The sequence below is a fragment of the Panulirus ornatus genome, chromosome 46 (genome assembly GCF_036320965.1).
Source record: "Panulirus ornatus isolate Po-2019 chromosome 46, ASM3632096v1, whole genome shotgun sequence".
In the NCBI taxonomy this organism is placed as follows: Eukaryota; Metazoa; Arthropoda; class Malacostraca; order Decapoda; family Palinuridae; genus Panulirus; species Panulirus ornatus.
This window is the reverse complement of record NC_092269.1, coordinates 15,292,707-15,302,706: the sequence shown is the minus strand read 5'-3', so window position 1 is coordinate 15,302,706 and position 10,000 is coordinate 15,292,707. Positions and strand designations below refer to the sequence as shown.

Sequence of the window (10,000 nt, the reverse complement as noted above, 5' to 3'; positions counted from 1 at the left end):
TTTTGCTTTGTCGCTGTCTCCCGCGTTTGAGAGGTAGCGCAAGGAAACAGACGAAAGAAATGGCCAACCCACCCCCATACACATGTATATACATACGTCCACACACGCAAATATACATACCTACACAGCTTTCCATGGTTTACCCCAGACGCTTCACATGCCCTGATTCAATCCACTGATAGCACGTCAACCCCGGTATACCACATCGATCCAATTCACTCTATTCCTTGCCTTCCTTTCACCCTCCTGCATGTTCAGGCCCCGATCACACAAAATCTTTTTCAATCCATTTTTCCACCTCCAATTTGGTCTCCCACTTCTCGTTCCCTCCACCTCCGACACATAAATCCTCTTGGTCAATCTTTCCTCACTCATTCTCTCCATGTGCCGAAACCATTTCAAAACACCCTCTTTTGCTCTCTCAACCACGCTCTTTTTATTTCCACACATCTCTCTTACCCTTACGTTACTTACTCGATCAAACCACCTCACACCACACATTGTCCTCAAACATCTCATTTCCAGCACATCCATCATCCTGCGCACAACTCTATCCATAGCCCACGCCTCGCAACCAAACAACATTGTTGGAACCACTATTCCTTCAAACATACCCATTTTTGCTTTCGGAGATAATGTTCTCGATTTCCAAACATTCTTCAAGGCTCCCAGGATTTTCGCCCCCTCCCCCACCCTATGATCCACTTCCGCTTCCATGGTTCCATCCGCTGCCAGATCCACTCCCAGATATCTAAAACACTTTACTTCCTCCAGTTTTTCTCCATTCAAACTTACCTCCCAGTTGACTTGACCCTCAACCCTACTGTACCTAATAACCTTGCTCTTATTCATATTTACTCTTAACTTTCTTCTTTCACACACTTTACCAAACTCAGTCACCAGCTTCTGCAGTTTCTCACATGAATCAGCCACCAGCGCTGTATCATCAGCGAACAACAACTGACTCACTTCACAATTTCTCTCATCCCCAACAGACTTCATACTTAACCCTCTTTCCAAAACTCTTGCATTTACCTCCCTAACTACCCCATCCATAAACAAATTAAACAACCATGGAGACATCACACACCCCTGCCGCAAACCTACATTCACTGAGAACCAATCACTTTCCTCTCTTCCTATACGTACACATGCCTTACATCCTCGATAAAAACTTTTCACTGCTTCTAACAACTTGCCTCCCACACCATATATTCTTAATACCTTCCACAGAGCATCTCTATCGACTCTATCATATGCCTTCTCCAGATCCGTAAATGCTACTTACAAATCCATTGGCTTTTCTAAGTATTCCTCACATACATTCTTCAAAGCAAACACCTGATCCACACATCCTCTACCACTTCTGAAACCACACTGCTCTTCCCCAGTCTGATGCTCTGTACATGCCTTCACCCTCTCTATCAATACCCTCCCATATAATTTACCAGGAATACTCAACAAACTTATACCTCTGTAATTTGAGCACTCACTCTTATCCCCTTTGCCTTTGTACAATGGCACTATGCACGCATTCCGCCAATCCTCAGGCAGCTCACCATGAGTCATACATACATTAAATAACCTTACCAACCAGTCAATAATACAGTCACCCCCTTTTTTAATAAATTCCACTGCAATACCATGCAAACCTGCTGGCTTGCCGGCTTTCATCTTCCGCAAAGCTTTTACTACCTCTTCTCTGTTTACCAAATCATTTTCCCTAACCCTCTCACTCTGCACACCACCTCGACCAAAACACCCTATACTTGCCACTCTATCATCAAACACATTCAACAAACCTTCAAAATACTCACTCCATCTCCTTCTCACATCACCACTACTTGTTATCACCTCCCCATTTCCGCCCTTCACTGAAGTTCCCATTTCCTCCCTTGTCTCTTTCTTTTATACATCTCCCACTCAATTGCAATTTTTCCCTGCAAATATCGTCCAAATGCCTCTCTCTTCTCTTTCACTAATAATCTTACTTCTTCATCCCACCACTCTCTGCCCTTTCTAATCAACCCACCTCCCACTCTTCTCATGCCACAAGCATCTTTTGCGCAATCCATCACTGATTCCCTAAATGCATCCCATTCCTCCCCCACTCCCCTTACTTACATTGTTCTCACCTTTTTCCATTTTGTACTCAGTCTCTCCTGATACTTCCTCACACAAGTCTCCTGCCCAAGCTCACTTACTCTCACCACCCTCTTCACCCCAACATTCACTCTTCTTTTCTGAAAACCCATACAAATCTTCACCTTAGCCTCCACAAGATAATGATCAGACATCCCTCCAGTTGCACCTCTCAGCACATTAACATCCAAAAGTCTCTCTTTCGCGCGCCTGTCAATTAACACGTAATCCAATAACGCTCTCTGGGCATCTCTCCTACTTACATACGTATGCTTATGTATATCTCACTTTTTAAACCAGGTATTCCCAACCACCAGTCCTTTTTCAGCACATAAATCTACAAGCTCTTCACCATTTCCATTTACAACACTGAACACCCTATGTATACCAATTATTCCCTCAACTGCCACATTACTCACCTTTGCATTCAAGTCACCCATCACTATAACCCGGTCTTGTGCATCAAAACCACTAACACACTCATATATATATATATATATATATATATATATATATATATATATATATATATATATATATATATATATATATATATATATATATATATATATATATATATATATATATATATATATATATATTTATATATATATATATATATATATATATATATATATATATATAATATATATATATATATATATATATATATATATATATATATATATATATATATATATATATATATATATATATATATATATATATATATATATATATATATATATATATATATAAGCGCTCATACATGCATATGCATATACATATGCATATACTTAAGCATGTGAATAAATACCTATATACGTACATATACATACAAATACATAATGTATACATATATACACTTGCACATATTTATACTTGCTTGCCCTCATTCTTTTCTGGCGCCACCAAGACCTACAGGAAAGAGCATCGCTACCTTTGCTTCAGCTAGGTAGCGCCAGGAAAACAAAAAAAAAGAAGAAAAAGTCACATTCGTTCACACTCAATCTCCAGCTGTCGTGTGAAATTCACCGAAACCACAGCTCTCTTTGCAAAACCAGGGCCGACAGACCTTTACATGGTTTACCCTAGACGCTTTATATGCCCTGGTTCAATCCTTCGACAGCACATCGACCCCTGCATACCACATCGTTTCAATTCACTCTATTCCTTTCACACCTCTCGACCTCCTATATGTTCAGGCCCCGATCGATCAAAGTCTTTTTCACTCCATCCTTCCACCTCCAATTTCGTTTCCCACTTTCCTTTTTCCCTCCACCTCTGACACATATATCATCTTTGTCAATCTTTCCTCACTCATTCTTTCCAGATGTCCCTACTATTTGAACACACCCTCTTCTGCTCTCTCAACCACACTCTTTTTATTACCACACATCTCTCTTACCCTTTCATTACTTACTCGATTAAACAACTTCACACTACATATTGTTCTTATATATTTCATTTTCAACACATTTACCCTCCTCCACAGATCCTTATGCCTCGCAACGATATAACATTGTTGGATGCACTGTTCCTTCAAACATACCCATTTTTGCTCTCCGAGATAATGTTTTGTCTTGCCGCAAATATTCATGAGCTTCAATTTTGCTCGCTACCTATCAGCCCAAAAAAGCTTTGTAGACTACTTTTAGTTATTTTGTCAAAGAGTTCCCTTAATCATTGAACATTCTAGTTTTGAAAAAAAAAAAAAAATAGAAAAATACCCTAGATTTTCTCTCATTTTAGTTAAATCTTATATTCACATAAAAATTTTCTCATCATAAGTCATAGTTTTAATGTTCACTAAGATTTTATGGTTGAGAGGTTGTGTTCGAACCATTTTGTCCTATAACTAGACTTTAAAGGATTTGATTTCACGATGTTCTTAATGATATGCATCTACCCTTGAAAGTATTATAGAATGTTGTACATGTTTATATCAGTTTGAGAAGTTTATTGTTATGCTGCATTAAGTTTCTGCGAAAAAGAAAATGGTTTGAAAGATATCATTTTAAGACATTTTGTTTAAAAGTATTTGTCGGTCGTAGGGAGCATTATAGAATATATTACATGACATTGTTTCAAGTGGAAGAGTCATTCATTATGTTCCAGTCCATTATCAAAACACAAAGACTTATTACCGTAGAGATTCATGCTTTTTTTCGATCATTATTCTTCAAAAAGTAGTTTGTTTTAAGATCTCACCATAGGTCATATCTTACAGGAAAAAGATACAATTGTAGAAATGATACTAACGCAGAAAACTTGTTACGTGATGAATTAGTCTTGGAACTAAAGCTCTGAAATTATTGTATGTTTTCTATATTGTATGACCAGTCATGCAGAACCATATGCTATCTTTCTCCCATAAGTGCGTTATGAAATCAGTTATGATTATCACTGAAAAAGACTTTGGCTTTATCATCCCAAACTTCAATCTAAAAACAGTCTTTTTATCTTCAAAGCTACCCTGCAATCATAATTCATTCATCTATATTCTTGTTACAAATAGTTTTAAAATCTCGATGAACATGCTATTTTAGTCTAGTTATAAAGCGTTGTTGTCATTGTGCTCTGAATTATTTGCACGCTTAACATATTTCATAATCATTTGCTTCAAAATGCGTCGCCATCTGTCGTCCGTAAGAAACATCATATAATATTTTGCAAGAGTACTTCTAGTAAGGAAAAAAAAGCCTTTTATTTTCTTCAAGAATGATATTAGCTTTATGGATACCCGACACAAGTGCTATATTCATGGAATGTATTCTGTTACCCGAGTGTTCTGTCATGTTCGAAGACCGAGAATGTTCTTGGATCATCTCTTGTGGAAACTTATAAAAGAGGAATTCAAACGTCCTTCGAGTTAGTACACCTTTACAAGCTGTGAGTAGTTGTAGTGACAGCTTCCAGTAGTAGTAGTAGTAGTAGTAGTAGTAGTAGTAGTTGTAGTGGTAGCCTACAGTAGTAGTAGTCTACAATGGTAATAGAAGTGGTAACCTCCAGTACTACTACTATTACTACTACTAGTAGTAGTAGTAGTAGTAATAACACTAATAGTAGTAGCCTGCAGTAGTAATAGTCGTAGTAGTAACACTAATAGTAGTAGCCTACACTAGTAACAGTAGTAGTAGTAGTAGTTGTAGTAGTAGCTTGCAGCAGTAGCACTAATAGTAGTAGTAGCTTGCAGCAGTAGCACTAAGAGTAGTAGTAGTAGCAGTAGTTGTAGTAGTAGTAGTAGTAGAAGTAGTAGTAGTAGTAGTAGTAGTAGTAGTAGTAGTAGTAGTAGTAGAAGTAGTAGTTGTAGTAGTAGCTTGCAGCAGTAGCACTAATAGTGGTAATAGTAGCCTGCAGTAGTAGTGGTAGTAGTAGTAGCCTACAGTAGTAGTAGTAGTAACCTGTAGTAGTAGTAGCAGTAAACCACAGTAGTAGCAACCTGCAGTAGTAGTAGTAGTAGCCTGCAGTAGTAGTGGTAGTAGTAGTAGCCTGCAGTAGAAGTAGCAGTAACCTACAGTAGTAGTAGCAGTAACCTGCAGTAGTAGTAGCCTGCAGTAATGGTAGTAGTAGTAGTAGCAGTAGTAGTAGTAGTAGTAGTAGTAGTAGTAGAAGTAGTATTTGTAGTAGTAGTAGTAGTAGTAGTAGTAGTAGTAGTAGTAGTAGTAGTAGTAGTAGTAGTAGTAGTAGTAGTAGTAGTAGTAGTAGTATTAGCCTGCAGTAGTAGTAGCCTGCAGTAATGGTAGTAGTAGTAGTAGTAGTAGTAGTAGTAGTAGTAGTAGTAGTAGTAGTAGTAGTAGCAGTAACCTGCAGTAGCAGTAGTAGTAGTAACCTGCAGTAGTAGCAGCAGTAGTAGTAGCCTGCAGTAGTAGTAGTAGCAGTAGACGTAGTAGTAGTAGTAGTAGTTGTAGTAGTAGTAGTAGTAGTAGTAGTAGTAGTAGTAGCAGTAGTATTAGTAGTAGTAGTAGTAGCAGTAGTAGTAGTAGTAGTAGTAGTAGTAGTAGTAGTAGTAGTAGTAGTAGTAGTAGTAGTATTAGCCTGCAGTAGCAGTAGTAGTAGTAGTAGTAGTATTAGCCTGCAGTAGTAGTAGTAGTAGTAGTAGTAGTAGTAGTAGTAGTAGTAGTAGTAGTAGTATTAGCCTGCAGTAGCAGTAGTAGTAGTAGTAGTAGTAGTATTAGCCTGCAGTAGTAGTAGTAGTAGTAGTAGTAGCCTGCAGTAGTAGCAATAGTAGTAGTAGTAGTAGCAGCCTGCAGTAGTAGTAGTAGTAGTAGTAGTAGTAGTAGTAGTAGTAGTAGTAGAAGTAGTAGTAGTAGTAATAGTAGTAGCAACCTGCAGTTTTAGTAGTAGTAGCCTGCAGTAATAATAGTAGTAGTAGTAGCCTGCAGTAATAGTAGTAGTAACCTGCAGTAGTAGCAGCCTGCAGCAGCAGTAGTAGTAGTAGCAGTAGTAGTAGTAGCAGTAGTAGTAGCAGCCTGCAGTAGTAGTAGTAGTCGTAGCCTGCAGTAATAGTAGCAGTAACCTGCAGTAGTAGTAGTAGTAACCTGCAGTAGTAGCAGCCTGCAGTAGTATCGTAAATACAGTTTCTGCCAATGTCAAAGTTTAAGAGTTTATTTACATGTGACGTATATCATCAGGGAGTGAGGAGGTGAGGATGTACCGACGATGTCTGTACTGCAAGGATGGAGAGGCGGACATCCAGCTGCTCTCCCGGTGGAGCCTGAACTCTGACGTGCCCAGTGGCTTGCAGTTATTTAATGGTAAGCTGGAGCGTCTCTCTTCCTTCTGGTCTCAGTACTCACAGAGCCAGGTATGGGCACGTACGTGCACTGAACCATCCCGCGCGTCACCCAGATATAGAGGATATTTGTGATCAAGCTCTGAAACAAAAAGTTTTCTTTGTTGACTAACTTTGTAGAATCATTTCATATGATAAGCTTAAGATCTTTATGATGTTCTTTTTAGATGTATTTTTGATGTCTATGAAACGAACAATGACCAGGTGACACTGCTATCCATCCAGTATGATAAAAGATTTTTGTGTTAGTTCCCCGAACATATTTCTGGTCTTATGTGAAACCACTGTGATTAGTACGTGTGATGCGATGTCTTTAAAGGTTACTTTTGAAACCAGAATCCACTATCCATGTCTTGAATGTGCATAATAAGATCTATACTTTCCTGGTCTGAGATTGTGAACAGAAATCTTCTGACTGAGTTAAAGATCGTAAAACACAAGAAAATGCCAAAAACCATCATACCAAATCTAATGTGTTTAATGGTTCACAAACTGAATAAGTTTGTCAAATGCGGGAATAATCAGTCGTCACAGACATGTATAACCTTAATACGTTTTCGTTCAGGAACGTTAATAGTAATTCATATCATGTACTTTCCCTGCCTAAGTATCAGGGGAGGGAACGACCTTCATGGGGCACCAGTTCAAGATAGTAGATGGGAAGTACTTCCCTTACTTCACGTACGAGCGAGCCAGTGAGGAGCCAGGCACTGTGGTGTACCCCCGGGACTCCCTCATCACCCGCATGATCAACACCGTCGCTCCACGACTCAACTTCACGTAAGATGGTCCTCGTCTTACTGCCTTCTTATCTACAGTGATCCAGTCTTCCCTCATACCTCAGACCTACAATAATCAGTTCTTGGTACACCACAAGACCTCCACAAAACATCAGTGACACTCCTTATGTCTCATGAGTTTAAGATTTTGAATAATTTTCTTTTTTCCACACATTTCGAATACGCCATTGTTCCCACAGTGTTTTCTGCAGCCTTCAGATTATCGTGACCTGTACATTGCTTTCTCTTGTACTAAATTACACACGTGTGTATAAGCTTCAGTAGACTCAACCTATTAGGATGAAACTAATAACTACCAGTATGGAGTACCTTACATATTCGTCAGCTGAGCATAACCGAACAGGCGTACCGCAAGGTGTAGTTAACAGGCATACCGCAAGGTGCAGTTCCCAGGTATACCGCAAGGTGCAGTTCCCAGGTATACCGCAAGGTGCAGTTCCCAGGTATACCGCAAGGTGCAGTTCCCAGGTATACCGCAAGGTGCAGTTCCCAGGTATACCGCAAGGTGCAGTTCCCAGGTATACCGCAAGGTGCAGTTCCCAGGTATACCGCAAGGTGCAGTTCCCAGGTATACCGCAAGGTGCAGTTCATGTTCTTGTGACTGCCCTGAGGAAGCCATATTATGATACAGGCACAACTGAATGAAGGATCTGGTTAAGTGTTTACGTAAGGAAGGTTACTGACTCTCATCACAGAACAGGAATGTCATCTGTGGTTATTTTCGTATTTGCTGTGTAATATCTGACTGATCAACTCATCCTCTACATTCACAACTTTTGGTTATTGACATCACAGTCAGCAGCTAGCGGAGCAATATGAGCACTGCATCATTAAGAAAACAATTGCGATAAACACTTACTTGTTCCCTATTTCTCACGTACCGAGGAACACACGAAGACCAGCCTCACTTGTTCACGTACACTCTTCAGCTATCATGGACAAAACACCGAAGCCAGAACCCCACTATCCATAGCCAAACATTACAGACCTTCATGTGGGTTTTTTTCCTGACAGCTTCATATATTCTGGTTTAGTCCAATGACTGCGCGTCACTCCTTGTATACCATGTCGCTCCAATTTCCTTTGTGTGCGTGCCTCACACTTACTACGACTCGGGTTATTCAGAGCGTCTTTCATTATGTCATTCAGTTTTCAACACGTTCTCTACCCTCTCCTTGCTCCCCTCCACTTCTGACACGTATAACCTTTTAGTCAACCTCTCCTTACGTTGACAGAATTCTTTTTCCAAGAAGCTTTCAGAAATATGACAGCAATTTCCTCAGCAGGTACACGGTCCGAGAGCCTCTGGACGGTCAGTGGGGAATACTAAAGGAGGACGGAACGTGGACGGGGATCGTAGGAGAACTCCAGAACCAACTGGTTGACTTCACTATGGACTCCACATTAACTCCTCAGAGAGCTGCTGTGTTGGACTATTCGAGGGTTTATATCGACGAATCTGTCGTCATCCTGTCGTCCAAACCACGACCTTTGCCCGAGTACTTGTCACTGATTAGGCCATTTGAAGGTACGATGTTCAGCAATATTCATATATGTATGATGCCCTATATGTAGTCTAATATCATTCCTGGCGGAATGCGTGCACTATGCACGCATTCCGCCAATCCTCAGGCACCTCACCATGAGTCATACGTACATATATATATATATATATATATATATATATATATATATATATATATTTATATATATATATATATATATATATATATATATATATATATATATATACATATATATACATATATATATATATATATATATATATATATATATATATATATATATATATATATATATATATATATATATATATATATATATATATATATATATATATATATATATATATATATATATATAAATATATATATATATATATATATATATATATATATATATATATACATATATATATATATGTATATATATTTTTTTTTTTTGCTTTGACGCTGTCTCCCGCGTTTGCGAGGTAGCGCAGGGAAACAGACAAAAGAAATGGCCCAACACATCCACATACACATGTATATACATACGTCCACACACGCAAATATACATAACTACACAGCTTTCCATGGTTTACCCCAGACTCTTCACATGCCCTGATTCAATCCACTGACAGCACGTCAACCCCGGTATACCACATCGATCCAATTCACTCTATTCCTTGCCCTCCTTTCACCCTCCTGCAAGTTCAGGCCCCGATCACAAAAAATCTTTTTCACTCCATCTTTCCACCTCC

At 38.9% G+C, this 10,000-nt stretch overlaps 1 protein-coding gene across 1 annotated transcript in view; it reads left to right on the top strand.

Moving 5' to 3' along the window:
- The window catches only part of LOC139763317 (glutamate receptor ionotropic, kainate 4-like), a 39,823-nt gene that overhangs the window by 29,188 nt on the left and 635 nt on the right, over positions 1–10,000 (top strand). Inside the window, exons 2-4 of the mRNA XM_071689339.1 lie at positions 6,777–6,899; positions 7,546–7,717; positions 9,024–9,265. Coding sequence (XP_071545440.1) covers positions 6,794–6,899; positions 7,546–7,717; positions 9,024–9,265 — 520 coding nt within the window. The 5' untranslated portion in view covers positions 6,777–6,793. The remainder of the gene's footprint in view (positions 1–6,776; positions 6,900–7,545; positions 7,718–9,023; positions 9,266–10,000) is intronic.